Raw genomic sequence first — 15,509 nt, 5'->3', positions numbered from 1 at the left:
GCGGTGTATGCCTGTGCGATTAACCATTCAATTGCAGCATGCGTTTAGGGATGCGCAGCCTTCCCCCCCCCCCCCCCCCACACCTTTCCTTAACTTTGTAACTATGTAACTGTCAGGTTAGCTGCTCCCAGCCCCTCCTCCTGAGTTTCCTGTTTGCATGATAAGTAGTAGCAGATTTGCATATGGTTTGCATCTGAATAGAATGCGAAGTGTGTAGAAAGTCTATATAGGTGCTACACACTGAGCTGGTGGTCATTTCAGATGCAGCCTTAGTGGTATGCGCTGGCGTTCTCCTCGCTGTTCTACCAAATGTAAGTTACACATTTTTTACTGCTTAGCTGCTCCCGAGGTTTTAAATTTAGGTTAGGTCACTTGCCCGGAGGTCTGCCTCACCGTGGCGCAAGTGTCTAGTATAATATACTTTGCATGCAAACCATATTGGAAGCTAAAGTACCTCCTAGTTTAATAAATGTTAGCACTTGTCTTGGATGCAGGGCATGCATTTTTCAGTCTGGCAGAGGCGGTGTATGCCTTTGCGATTAACCATTCAATTGCAGCATGTGTTTAGGGATGCGCAGCCTTTCCCCCCCACCTTTCCTTAACTTTGTAACTATGTAACTGTCAGGTTAGCTGCTCCCAGCCCCTCCTACTGGTTTCCTGTTTGCATGATAAGTAGTAGCAGATTTGCATATGATTTGCATCTGAATTGAATGCGAAGTATGTAGAAAGTCTATATAGGTGCTACACACTGAGCTGGTGGTCATTTCAGATACAGCCTTAGTGGTATGCGCTGGCGTTCTCCTCCCTATATAATAAAACCCTACCTGTCCCTGCGTCATCCTCCTGTCCCTGTGTCCCGTGTGTGTTGGCTACTGCGCATGTGTAGCCGTTGGGACAGGAGGAGGACACCGCCAGGGGGGGCGGGCAAACGTGCCAGCGGCGAGCGTGTGCGTATGTGAGCGGCGAATGCGCGGCGGGTGGGTGCATGCGCGTGCAGACCTGCGGCGGTGAGATAGACCTACAGCCCTTTTTTAAACAGGCTTAGGTCTACTAGTATATAATAAAAAAGCAGTTTGAATAAAATGCAATGGCAGGTTTCAGGGCAAGATAAACTACACTTTAGAAACGTGTAATGTGTAAACAGACAATATTACTTATGCACAAAAGCAAATATGATAACTGTATGAGTAATAAAAATTGGGAAAACACATTTTTATTGAATGTTATGTTGGAGTTTCAGACCACTTTAAGATATTTCAAATTGAAGTGAGCGACTAGTCTCCCATAATTCATCACTTCTGATTATGCAAATTATCTCTTTATGGCCCTTACATCCAGAACTGCTGATGTGGCTCTGTAAATTTTATAAGCTGTAGGTTTGCTTATACACCAGCAGTTCTGATTGGCCAAAAAGCGGATACATCTTTTGTTCAACATTTTGATTTTTCACCACTCTCCTGTTATTGGGATTTTTTCGTTTAGTTAAGTGTTTTCACTTCTACTTACTTTTCAGGAAAGCTGCCACTTTACTCAGCTGCAGTTTAGCATAGATAAAGCAGTTAGTTTATTAACTCTTGCAATTAAAGAAATAAAATAAAATCTGAAGATACATTTTAAAAATGCTTATATGTACTCTTGTTTATTGATTACGTGTCAGTTCAGTTATGCTTCTGACTAAAGGTGGCCATACAGTGGCCAAAGTGGCCATCAGATTGATCCCTCTCAGATCATTATCTGATCAGAGAGGGATCTATCCAATCGATCCTTCCACTCACTGTACACAGATTTTCAATAGATTTCAGCATGAAATTGATTGAAAATCTATGCGCACTTACTGCTCCTATTCCCCCCCCCCCCCTTCCAGGCCGTGCAGAGTGAAGGAAATCCCACCTGTCTGCCAGCCGATTCTCCCATGTCTTTTCTCCACCACTGGTGCTTCTTGTCTTTTCTTTTCCGGGGGTGGGGGTGGGCTGTGTCCTGTGACTAAACGCCAGTGGCCAAACACTAGGAGCACCATAGCACATATCTTCTATTTCCACTAGAGGCCTCTAGTGTTTGTGACATGACATAGGCTCTTCGGGAGCGAAGAGGCAGGGAGGAGAGCTCAGCAGTGGAGAAAAGTCAAGGAAGAATGTGCCGGAAGACAGGTGAGTGTAAGCTTCGCTGCGTGCGACGCTCATCGCAATTTCACCCTCCTCTGGATCAACAGGAATATGTGAGGGTAAAGGCTAGTGTTGTAGTTTATTTTCTGATTAAACTCAAAGGACATATGTCTTTTTTTTCAACCCAAATAACTATGAAAAACTGCGCTAGCAGTGCACTTCCGACCCATGATTGATCTAGCCAAATCTTTTATAGCACCCGATTGTCCCAATCAATAGATTTCAGCCGAAACTCGCTCAATCAAATCATTTACTGCATTGATTTCTAGGACATTGCATCAAATGATCGAATTAGCTGGATATCGATTAAAGAAATCGATCAGTGAATGGCCACCTTAACGGTTACTAAAGTGTAGGTGATTTGATTTCAAATGTACCTAATTATATTCTGTTTAAATTTCAGTTTACCATGGAAAAAGCCAATGCTGAGGAATTCTATGAAGTTTACAAAGGTGTTATAGCTGAGTACACAGTAAGTAAGATCCAAAGAATTTTAGTCACAATTTTACCCTTTTCAATAATTATATAGTGTATCCTAACAATATCAGTGTTTGTAAGATACATCCTTGAGAAGTTTATACAAAAGCCTGTTGGGCATATTAGGCCATTTTGGATCAAATTTTGAGTTGATCTGCCTGCTTAGCCTGCATGTATGTTAAACTCAATTTCTGCAATTTGTATCTCTTGCAAATTTCTATAAGGAATTCCATTGTAGGTTTGCCACATTTTCTATAAAGTGCAATTACATATCAATTGTATTGTTTATGAAATAACACAGGTGTGTACTGGGCTACCCTTTTTATGTGTACCTTATCCATAGTTACATAGTTATTTGGGTTGAAAAAAGACATACGTCCATCGGGTTCAACCAGAGAACAAAGTACAACACCAGCCTGCTCCCTCACATATCCCTGTTGATCCAGAGGAAGGCGAAAAACTCTTACAAGGCATGGTCCAATTGGCCTCAAAAGGGAAAAAAATCCTTCCCGACTCCAGATGGCAATCAGATAAAATCCCTGGATCAACATCATTGGGCATTACCTAGTAATTGTAGCCATGGATGTCTTTTAACTCAAGGAAAGCATCTAAGTCCCCTTTAAATGCAGGTATAGAATTTGCCATAACTACTTCCTGTGGCAATACATTCCACATCTTAGTCACTCTTTCTTTTAAGAACCCTTTCCTAAATAAATGGCTAAAACGGTTTTCCTCCATGCGCAGATCATGTCCTCTAGTCCTTTGAGAAGGCCATAGGGACAAAAAGCTCATCCGCCAAGCTTTTACCTTGCCCTATTATTAGCCATAAAAATAAAGGGAAACATTTATGAAAATGTGCAGTCTATGAAATCTTTTGCAGCAGACCTGCAAATATCTGCCCACCTGGCTGCTGACACATCATACTTGGAGACTCCCTCACATAATTTTTAACAGCACATTTGTAAATCTCACCCTTAAATGGCCTGCGAATCCCTGTTGAAATTAAATTAGGAAAAGTGACTTACGTACATCAAAGCTGGTTTACATATGCAATCCAGTCCAATGCAGTCCATTTAATTCTAGCAATGATCAGGTACTGTATATGTAAAAATGAACTCTTTAGAGCAGGGATGTGCAAACTTTTTAGGCCAAGGTCCATATCGCCGTTCTTGCTATGGGGCTGAACTAGTGAAATTAAACACACTTTTTGCTGACTTATTTATTTATTGTATTTATAAAGCGCCAATATATTACACAGCGCTGTACATTGGTTAAGGTTGGAGACAATATTTATTGCAGTAAGGTACACTATGCCTGTGACACTTTGTCAAATAAAATATTTCCATGAGAAATAACCCATGTACTGTGTGCAATTAGCACAGTGGCAGCTGCTAATCAGTGGCTGTTACTGCTGTTGACTAAGTGTCCGCGTTGAACGTGCCTGTTTTAGAATGTCATCAGATAGACATTAACCACTTGCCGAACGCCCACTACCTATGGGCATCGGCAATGTGGTACCCCCAGGACCGCGTAACGTCGATCGGCGGCTCCTAGGGGACTGAATTGCCGGGGATCGCGTGCATCCGCCGGCATTAGGCTCTGTCCACCTGTGACGTCAACCCGCCGGCCACTTAACAGCGCCGGCTGGTTGTTAAACCCCGATCTGCCGCATAATAAGCGTATGATACTCTTTGTAATATATACAAAGTGTATTATACAGGCTGCCTCCTGCCCTGGTTGTCCCAGTGATCGAGGGACCACCAGGGCAGGAGGCAGCCCCCCGTAGCACCCTTTAGACCCCCCCCCCCCGATCACCCCCTCAGATCACTGTTTGCACCCAATCACCCCCCTAATCACCCATCAATCACTCCCTGTCACTATCGCTATATTTTAGATTAGGTCCTAAACTGCCCCCTGGGGGCTCCTGATCACCCCCCCACACCCTCAGATCCTTCCCAGACCCCCCTCCCCCGTGTACTGTATACATCTATCCTCCCCTGTAATCACCCACTGATCACCTGTCAATCACCCCCTATCACCACCTGTCACTGCCACCCATCAGATCAGACCCTAACCTGCCCCTTGCGGGCACCTGATCACCCTCCCACACCCTCAGATTGCCCGTAGACCCGCCCTCAGATCACCTCCCAAGCACATTATCCCAGTTCACCAAACTTAGTGCCTGCCTGAGGTGATTGAACTTTGCTTTTCTAAAATTCATAGTATTAGTTTCCCTGCTGCCCTGCGGCCTATCAGTCACCAGATCAAACGTTATCATGTTGTGATCGCTATTTCCCAAATGTTCTTTAACCTGCACAGTTAATACATTATCTGGTCTATTTAAAAATGATCAAATCCAGTAACGCATTACCCTTAGTTGGTTCAGTTACCATTTGAGTCAGGTAACTGTCCTGTAGTGTTGCCAGAAATCTGCCGCTTTTACCAGAATGGGTAGCCTCAGTTATTTCCACCATGAATATTTACCCAAATGGACTCCACAACTTCACAGTCTTCATCCATCTCATCATTCAGGACAGCTGTAAAAGAGTTCTTAACAAAGAGACAAACCCCTCCACCTTTTTTCCTTGCTCTATCCTTCCTAAACACATTGGTCTTGATTCTCAAAAGAGTGCTGTTAGCAGTTTTCCACGCGAACGTGAATTTTTGCGCGAAACGATAACATGTTCGCGCGCAAACGCGAATTTTCACGCGAAAACGATAGATTTTGTGGGGAAATTCGCGTTTGCGCGCAAAAACGTTATTGTTTCGCACGAAAAATCGTGAGTGCGCGCAATGCGAAAATTCGCGCGAAAACGCCCGTGCTAACAGTTAGCACTCTTTTGTGAATCAAGCCCATTGTATCTCTCTAAATTTTCTATCCAGTAATGGCTTTCATCCATCCATTTCATCCAGCAGAGCAAGTGGCCTGCAGCGACAGGAGAGTGGCATGATTGATGGTAGCGGCGGGTCTGTGCAGCGCAGTTATTGAAATGTATGCTCCGGCAGGAATTAACAGCCATAAACAGGGCGTAGAATTCAATTACCATGGTCCGGAAGTGGTTAAGGAAGTAACACAGTGACAGCGAGTCCATATGGGCCAGGGCTGGTGAGAGTAGACAGATCAGTCTACTTAATTTAACAATAAGCACTCTATTCTCACAGGCAGACAAACTAGTACTGTATATACACGACTATAAGTCTAGAAATTTAGGTCTGACTTACTAAGTAAACGTTTAGGGGTCGACTTATACACAAGTGACAAGCAACACTGATCCCACTGAGTAATTTTTGCACTATTAGTGACATTCCCATTTGCAGCAATTTACCCAGTGGTGACACTTTCTAGATAAAGGAGATGCCAACAAAAAACACAAGTCTGAAAGTCCTGGCCACAATTAACAAGGAAGGGGAGAAGGGAATACTGGGCTGCAAAAAGGGGAGAAAATAATTGCTACACTTGGGGGCCTAGAGGAGTTATTGGCTGCATTTAAGGGACAGGAGGAATAAATGGCTACAGTACTGTATGCAGTGCAGTCAGTAACCCCTCCTGGGCCCCAAGTGCGTCTGTTAATTCTTCCTGGTCCCCAAGTACAGCCATTAACTTTTCTGGGTAGACTTATACTTGAGTCAATACAAAATTCCAGCTTAAGAGGGTCAAATATTGGGGTCGACTTATACACAAGGTCGACTTATATTCGAGTAAGTTTACAATACTAGAAGATACACACTCTGAGCACTGCATCTAAATTGTTGCTTCTTTATTGAATTAAATATTTCCATGTGAATACGGCAAGTAGTGGCTGCATGATAGACCAGCAGGGCAAGGGAATGCAAGTGGCAATATTCCCCTACACCCCTCTACCCAGATGGCAATGCTGGAGTTTGTGATACTGAAGGAATTTGGCAATTCACTTCCAAAAGAGCTGGTGACAAGACTACAAGCCAAATACAGTAATAGTACTGTGAAACATTCAGTTGTCATTAAATAGGTATGGGTATTGTCTGGTATCCCTGGCGGGGCAGGCAAAAAGGGCACCGGGCACTTGGGGGCTGCTGAGCCACCATAGGCTGTACTGTGAATTACAGCTATAGCGGCACTCAGGGTAATTTGGGCATCGGGAAAATTACAACAAAAAAAAGTGACATTTGTCCATCAGCAATAGCTGGCAGCTGAACTGCATCTTTCCCGAGTCCATGGTGACCTGAAGGGGGAATAGTAATTAACACCGCCAGGACTTTTGCAGGAGCAGGGTGAGCCTTTTTTTGGCTACACCTTGTGCGTAAATTTCCCAGCACTGTTTTTGGATGTATGCATCCCTGGTATTGTGTTCTTTGCAATTATGAATGCATTGAGGGCCATTGATTCTTAAACTGCATATACTACTAACAAGCAAAAACAAACAGACAATGCATGATCTGAATGTCAAGTAGAAGCCAGATGCTTAGTGCAGTGTTTTTTAATAGTACTTTTTTCCCCCTAGGAAATGCTAGGTGAATTATGTTCTGGCCCTTGTGTTGCAATGGAAATTCGGGGACCAGATGCTCCAAGGTCTTTCAGAGAGTTTTGTGGGCCATCAGATCCAGTAAGTATAATCAATTGAAAGTACAAACAGGCAACTCTATGCTCAATGTAAATTATGTTAATGTCAACATAATTACATACTGCTCAGCTCTACAAGTATACAAACCTCACGATTTGACTTAAAGCACCAAAAAACTTTGCAAAATGCACCAGTCTCCATGTTGCAGGTAACACTGCTGAAAAGCTCTTCTCAGGCTATATTCAACCCTCTCTTTTACAAATCTGCAGCAATCTTGGGAGTAAAGCCTGGTACTCACATCCAATTTTGATTGGCCAATGATTGACCAATTTTATGATCTTCATGTAGTATGAGGACCAGAAGATTTGAATACTATGAACAGATTGTGTAGGCAAGCTCTCATACTACATGCAGGTGGTAAAATTGACCAATCATTGGCCAATCACAACTGAAGATGTGTATCAGGCTTAGGCATGTTTCCACTACACGCAGATTGGATGCAGAATAGATGCAGAAAAACTGACTCCAATGGATGCCTAAGGGAAAATCTGCATCAGAAAAATCGCGTTTAGTGGAAACAGGCCCATAGGCATTCATTGGAGTCAGTTTTTCTGCATCCATTCTGCATCCAATTTGCGTGTAGTGGAAACAGACCCTTAAAGAGAACCCGAGGTGTGTTTAAAGAATGTTATCTGCATACAGAGACTGGATCTGCCTATACAGCCCAGCCTCTGTTGCTATCCCAAACCCCACTAACGTTCCCCTGCACTCTGCAATCCCTCATAAATCACAGCCGTGCTGTGAGGCTGTGTTTACATCTGTAGTGTCAGTCTCAGCTGCTCCCCCGCCTCCTGCATAGCTCCGGTCCCTGCCCCCGTCCCTTCTCTCCAATCAGCAGGGAGGGAAGGGATGCAGGTGGGGACTGGAGTTCTTCAGGAGGCGGGGAGAGCAGCAGACTGACACTATAGAGATAAACACAGCCAGCTCTGACAAGCTGTTTGTCAGCAGAGTGGCTGTGATTTATGAGGGATTGCAGAGTGCAGGGGGACCTTAGGGGGGTTTGGGATAGCAACAGAGGCTGGGCTGTATAGGCAGATCCAGCCTCTGTATGCAGATAATATTCTTCAAACCCACCTCGGGTTCTCTTTAAGAATACTGCAGGACTTGACTTGAGGCACTAAGCAGCTTTGCAAAATACGGCACTCTCCAGGCTACCAGAGACACTGTTTTACAAAGCTGCAGCAATCTTGCATTATTACATCTGTTTCCATCTCTGAAACTGCTGAAAATGTAGATGTTTTCATAATATATAATTTCTGACTATTTAATTTTTCATCATTTGCCTTGTTTTTTTTTTTTGTTTGTTTTTTTACCGGGGTTTATTACTATTATTATTATTATTTATAAAGCACCAACATATTCCGTGGATTCAAGGCTACTTTAGCTTATGTAAAGTAAAACTTTAGGCTAGGTGCGCACTTAGCAGAAACACAAGCGTTACGGAAAACGCAGCGTTTTTGCCGCCAGTGGAAGTCTATGGTGCCGCATGAAAAAACGCATATAAAAAACACATATGCGTTTTGTATGCGTGCGTTTTTAAAAAACGCTGTTTTTGTTGTATAATATTCAAAAACGCATAAAAAATGCACATAATGAAAGTCAATGGGAACATAATGTATTGTGTTTTGTATGCGTTTTTCATGCTTTTTTATATGCGTTTTTTCAAAAAAATAATGATGTATTGTGATGTATTTCCGTTTACTGTTGTCTTCCTAGTGATTTACATAAAACGCAATGTAAAAACGAATTGAAAACGCATACAAACACATATGCATTTTGTATATTTGAACTGCAAAAAAAGCACACAAAACGCTAGAAAAACGCGTATGCGGAAAAAAAAGCACTAAAAACGCCTACACAAAAAAACATCCATGACAGAAAACGCGACCTTTCACGCTCTGTTATGTGTGCACCCAGACACAGGGATGGGGAGGTTGCATATTTATTTCCTTTTAAACAATGCACATTACCTAGCAGTCCAGCTGATCCTCTGCTTCTTTTAGCCATAGACCCTGAACAAGCATGCAGCAGATCAGGTGTTTCTGACATTTTTGTCAGATCTCACAAGATTAGTTGCATGCTTGTTTCTGGTGTTATTCAGAGATTTCTGCAGTCAAATAGATCAGCAGGGCTGCCAGGTAACTGGTATTGTTTAAAAGGAAATACATTTGACACCCTCCTTATACCTCTCACTGCAGCTGCCTTTTAACCTCTCACTGCAGCTGTCTTTTAAAGTGAACCTGTAGGGCCCGTTTCCACTAGGGCGGTTTCGCCGGCGATTCGGCAGAGTTTCCCCGCACATCATTCGCACGGGGAAACTCTGCCATAGGGGATGACGGCGCCGCGGCGGAATCGCTTGCGGGAGCGATTCGCCCGGAACCCCCTGCAGATTTCGCCACGGAGGCTGCGAATCCCATAGCCGTGCATGGCACGGCTCATGGGATTCGCCTGCGATCCCGCCCACCGGCTCAGTGCGGTGTGCGTTTGCGAGCCGCACGCCGCACTAGTGGAAACGGGCCCGTAAGGAAAAGAAACGGCCCCTGGGACTTACCTCGGGAGGGTGAAGCTTCTGGATCCTAATGAGTCTCCCCCCGTCTTCCTGAGCTGCCCTGATCCAGCAAAAAAAAATCCACCGGATGTGTGCAGGTGATATTGAAGCTCTGGATCTCAGAGGAAAATTTTGCCGTCTGCTGCTGTTCGCAGCTGTATTGGTGCTGCGTAGGAGGATGGGGGAAGCCTCATTTCGATCCCAGAGGCTTCCCCTCCCGAAGTTAGTATTCCTCAGGGTTTCCTTTAAAAACCTTTGTTGCCTTTAAAAACAGACAGTAGATTTAATGTCACACACAGCGCTTTCCTTGGCTCCAGTGTCATCCTCCTCAGGCTCATGCATAGCCATGCAGCTGTCTGTAACTTAAAGAAAACCTGAAGTGAAAATGAAAAGTCAAAATAAACATGCACAGGTCATACTTATCTCCCATGTAGTCTACTCCTCAATCTTTCTCCTCTCCCGCGACCTGTTTGTCCACTGTGATCAAGGGAATTCTCTGTCCTCCATTTTGCAAATGGCCATTACCCCATAACAGCTACCTGGTCAGCACACAGTTAAACTGTAACATCGCCCACTTGAGCCATAGGGAAACATAGACATTACCTGACACACTGAGATGAACTGATGGCAAGGTAACTATGTAATGTTCATTTGAAGTAAATTCATGTGTTTATTTTAAATAATTTTACTCAGTACAGGTTCCCTTTAAGCACAGCAAAATACGTGCCAAAACACAAATTTGTACCTATAAAGCTCTACCCTGCCCAGCGTCCAGTGGTGACTGATCTGCCAGTTTAGTGTAAACATTTTTCCAGCCAAGGGCATAGCTAGAAATCATGAGACTTCTTAGCAAAATTTTGGTTGGGGCATCTTGTCACAAACAACAGTTCTCTGTCACACATCTCAGCATGGTGGTGTAGTGGTTAGCGCTCTTGCATTGCAGCGCTGGGTCCCTGGTTCGAATTTGTATGTTCTCCCCGTTTCTGTGTGGGTTTCCTCCAGGCACTCCGGTTTCCTCCCTCCAAAAACATACAGATAAGTGAATTGGCTTCCCCCTAAATTGGCCCTAGATTATGATACACTACACGTCGACACATATAGACATATGACTATGGTAGGGACTAGATTGTGAGCCCCTCTGAGGGACAGTTAGTGACAAGACAATATACTCTGTACAGAGCTGCGTAATATGCCGGCGCTATATAAATACTTAAATAAATAAACTTCTCACAACCTCAACCTGCACATAGATTTTCCAGCATTTGGGACTACAATCCATGTATCTGGCTGAGAGCAGGGCGACAGTCAACCCGTCCGTGCTCACACATCTGCAATTACATTGCTTGACACCAGACACTTGGCAAGAGGGACTCCAAACTAGTAAGGAGAAGTTTCTGATCTGAGGATAGAAGGAGAGAGAGCTATCAGCATTGATTGATCCATACCAGTATTGAGAGACCGTTTTTAAATATTTGTCTCAAAGCAAAGTTGCAGCTTTGACAAGACAATAAAGAAGCCGCTATGAGAATTGCAGGAGAACTCCCACTCCTGCTAACAGTAACAAACAGTAAAAATTCAAACTCCTGCGCTTGAATGACAATATCAATTTATTTTCAGTAGTGTTAATCTTCTTATCAATCTTAGACCGCCACAGACAATGCTGACCACCAGAGCTGCACCCACCAACCTCTTACAATTGCTCTCACCATAAACTTTACAGAGTGTCGGCTAATCTGATCCGCAGCTAAAGTACCTGTGCTATATCAAAAATCGTCTGTACACACAAAAATAAGAACATGAAAATGTGGAAGCATAAACATTTGTGAGCCCCCAAGCTGCACTTGCCCTTCGGCAATAGTTTGTTTGCTAAAGAAGTTAATGAGTTTGCATACCCGTCTGTATCGTGTATCAAACATATAAGAGAACAAGAGGCTGAGTACATCCAGTTAAAACACCATTTATTTGAATACTTTCTAAAGATCATACCAGCACATGGAAACAGTCCACACATGGAGAGAAAGGATAAAGCATGCAAGGGTCAACAGCCGTTTCGCACCCACAAAGGGGGTGCTTCATCAGGACCTGTAGCATGTATGCCTGTACTGTACACACATTTAGATCTATCTTCAGAAATAAAAGTCTTATTGCTGGTATCGTTTCACAAAGCAGGGTATGTATTCACAAACTTTTACCAGCCCTTAAGCGTCACCATTACTTACAACTCATCTGGCAGCGGCCATGCAGTGCTGGAGACCTCAGGGCAGCATAGATGGAGCCGTCCAATCCTCTGCACTTTACTCCTGAAGTAGACCTGGCCACAGTACTTGTCGTTAGGGGCTGGATGGTAATAGGCAGAGTCCGTAGCAGCTCGGGGACCGAAAGTCTGTGTCAGTGACGTCACCTATAGCCAACCAATCATGTTTCAAGAGGGATACGCCTTTATTCCTCAGGGTTTGTGATTGGATCTCTCCCTTCTGAGTCTTATTTACACAGTCCCAATCCAGTTCCGCCTCACTTCATTCATCAAAAGACATAGGGGGACATTTATCAATGCATTACCGACAGTTTTTTCTTCTTAATCTGTTCTAACCAGCAGGGAGAACAGTTCTGCATGATAATAAGAACGTTCTTAAATCCTAGTAATTGTGGCAGTTTAGCGTGGATTTCTAAAGCTGCACTACAGTTAAGAGAAGTGCAGATCCATCCCTAAACTGAGGCAGATTAACTCTTTCTGGACCAGCACCCTCTGCCCCCTTAACCTATTTTGGTTCCTGGACGTAGAAACTACGTCCAGGAACCATGCGCGCCCCGTGGCCGATCGTACGCATGCACGCGCGCTCCCAGCCCGTGGTTCGTTAGCCAGGCAATCAGTGAATCGGGCTATGGTGCCCGATCACTGATTCCTCTCCCCCGCTGAAAAAGCGACAGCTTCTCTCGGAAGCTTCGCTTTTTCTGGCTGTAACGTACCCCATGCGTCGCTCTAAGCGTGTGTTACGCTTAGAGTGACGTCATGTAAACAAACTCATGGCCGCCATCTTGTGGCCAAAAAGTAAAACTACAACTAAAAGTAAAAATAAAATTCAAACACACATTTACATTATAAATCACTTGTTTACATCCCACCCTCCCAAAACTACCCAAATAAAATGTTTAATATAAAAAAAAAACATTACAATAAAAAAAAAAACATGTAAATATTTACCTAAGGGTCTAAACTTTTTAACCACTTTACCCCCGCGCGTACGTATTTCTCCGTCCCTTTTTCCATCCTTTAACCCCCAGGGACGGAGAAATACGTACTTTCCGCGCTCCCGCCGCTGTCCGCGCTCCCGCTCGTAAACACGCCGCCCGCCGCTAGTAAACACGCCGCCGCCCGCTCGCCCGGAGATCAATGAACGGGAAGATCCATTCCCGTTCGTTGATCTCAGCCCCACAATGATCCGCTGCCGCTCGGCTGAGCAGCGCGACCATTGTGGGAAAAAAAAAAAGTTCTCAACCTCTTTCTACTTCCTGCAAGCGTCCTTCCGGACGCTTGCAGGTCGCATAAACAAAATGTTACTGTGGCCATCTTGTGGCCAAATAGTAAAACTACATCCAAAGCATTTTTCACATAGAAATAAATTAGTTTAACACACAAAATTAACCCTTTACCTCCCACACTGCCCACATTTTTTTTTCTTGTAATGTAAAAAAAAAAAAATTACAATTAAAAAAAAAAATACATAAATAGTTACCTTAGGGACTGAACTTTTTAAATATTTATGTCAAGAGGGTATAACACTGTTACTTTATAAACTATGGCCTTGTAATTAGGGATGGACGCAAAACTGAAAAAAAATGCACCTTTATTTCCAATTAAAATATTGGCGCCAAACATTGTGATAGGGACATCATTTAAATGGTTTTATAACCAGGACAAAAGGGCAAATACATTTCATGGGTTTTAATTACAGTAGCATGCATTATTTAAAAACTATAAAGGCCAAAAACTGAAAAACAATAATTTTTTTCCCATGTTTTTTCCTATTTTCCCATTAAAACACATTTAGAATAAAATAATTATTGGCATAATGTCCCACCTAAAGAAAGCCTAATTGGTGGCGAAAAAAACAAGATATAGTTCATTTCATTGCGATAAGTAATGATAAAGTTATAGACGAATGAATGGAAGGAGCGCTGAAAGGTGAAAATTGCTCTGGTGGTCAGGGGGCAAAACCCCTCAGTTGGGAAGTGGTTAAATATCAATGTAAAGATGAAATACTTCTATATTTTTTTTATTTTAAAGTTGTAAATAGTGATAGATGCAAAACGGAAAAAATGCACCTTTATTTCCAAATAAAATATTGTCGCCATACATTGTGATAGGGACATAATTTTAACGGTATAATAACCGGGACATATGGGCAAATACAATACGTGAGTTTTAATTATGGAGGCATGTATTATTTTAAAACTATAATGGCTGAAAACTGAGAAATAATGATTTTTTTTCTTTTTTTTTTCTTATTCTTTCTGTTCAAATACATTTTACAGTAAAGTGGCTCTTAGCAAAATGTACCCCCCAAAGAAAGCCTAATTGGTGGTGGAAAAAACAAGATATAGATCAGTTCATTTTGATAAGTAGTGATAAAGTTATAGGCTAATGAATGGGAGGTGAACATTTCTCAAGTGAAAACGACTGAACGCGAATGGGTTAAGGACCTGATCCAGCAAACCGCCGCTTCCCGACGAATCGCCACAAGTTACCGTCGCTCCCGCAGTACACGCCGCTCTGTCCCCGCCGCAGCCTGCTCTCTCTGCCGTCAGTATGACAGCAGAGCGCTGTGCGCCGGTCAGGAGCCGCTTTCATTGGCTCCTGACCCTATCATTCCATGTAAGCCAATGGGAACGGCTTACATGAATGACAGGGCCAAGAGCCAATGAAAACTGCTCCTGCCCGGCTCACAGTGCTCTGCTGTCATAGAGGCGGCAGGGCATCACATTGCGGCGGGGGCAGAGCGGACCAAGCGACGCGGACGGGCTGAGGCGCGCGGTCAATGGGACGTAGAGTTTACGTCCGGTCAGGACCGCAGCGCCCCCTGCCCGACGTAGATTCGTACTCGCTCGGTCTGCAGGTAGTTAAGAAGTGCTTGAAAGCAGTTCTACAGCTGTAGAATTGCAGGCTAGACATGATTGCAGAGTGCAGGCTATGATTTGTGATGTGCCCCTCCCACCTGCTGAATTCCTCCTCAGAGCCTGCTGCTATCAATACAGCAGGTGTGTCGGTTACCTCAGCAACAGCAATTCCCCTTACACACTGCACTGTCTCAGAGACCTTCCTTGCTCTTCCTATTATACAACAGTTTTAGAAGGAATCTGCACTATCTAATGATTTCTTAAAGAGTAACTGTCAGGCTGCAGAAGCTAATTTAAACCTCTATTCTCCTGTGTTAAACAGTTTAGAAGGAAGCCCAAAAGCCATTAGTGAAGATAAAAATCTCAGTTACCTTTGATGTGTGCTTATCAGCAAGTCTGTTATAGACCCATAAGGACGCAAGCCGCATACTAAACTGCAAAGCATTCTGGGGCCCTCCCCTCGGCTGCTAATGAGACGTTACAGAAGCTTGTAATCAGTCCAGCGTGTAGCACTGATAAATCTCAGGGCAGAGTACTCTGCAGGAGTCAGCTATTGTTCCTAGCCACATGGCTCATTAATATTCACTGCACACTGTGTTGTTCAAG

At 43.6% G+C, this 15,509-nt stretch overlaps 1 protein-coding gene across 1 annotated transcript in view; it reads left to right on the top strand.

Moving 5' to 3' along the window:
* Window positions 1-15,509, top strand: part of NME7 (NME/NM23 family member 7) — a 311,856-nt gene that overhangs the window by 158,002 nt on the left and 138,345 nt on the right. The window contains exons 10-11 of the mRNA XM_068269804.1: window positions 2,566-2,634; window positions 7,121-7,222. Of these exons, the coding sequence (XP_068125905.1) occupies window positions 2,566-2,634; window positions 7,121-7,222 (171 nt within the window). The remainder of the gene's footprint in view (window positions 1-2,565; window positions 2,635-7,120; window positions 7,223-15,509) is intronic.

Source organism: Hyperolius riggenbachi, chromosome 2, assembly GCF_040937935.1.
Source record: "Hyperolius riggenbachi isolate aHypRig1 chromosome 2, aHypRig1.pri, whole genome shotgun sequence".
In the NCBI taxonomy this organism is placed as follows: Eukaryota; Metazoa; Chordata; class Amphibia; order Anura; family Hyperoliidae; genus Hyperolius; species Hyperolius riggenbachi.
The sequence above is the reverse complement of the archived record's forward strand: the minus strand, read 5'-3'. Positions and strand labels throughout refer to the sequence as shown.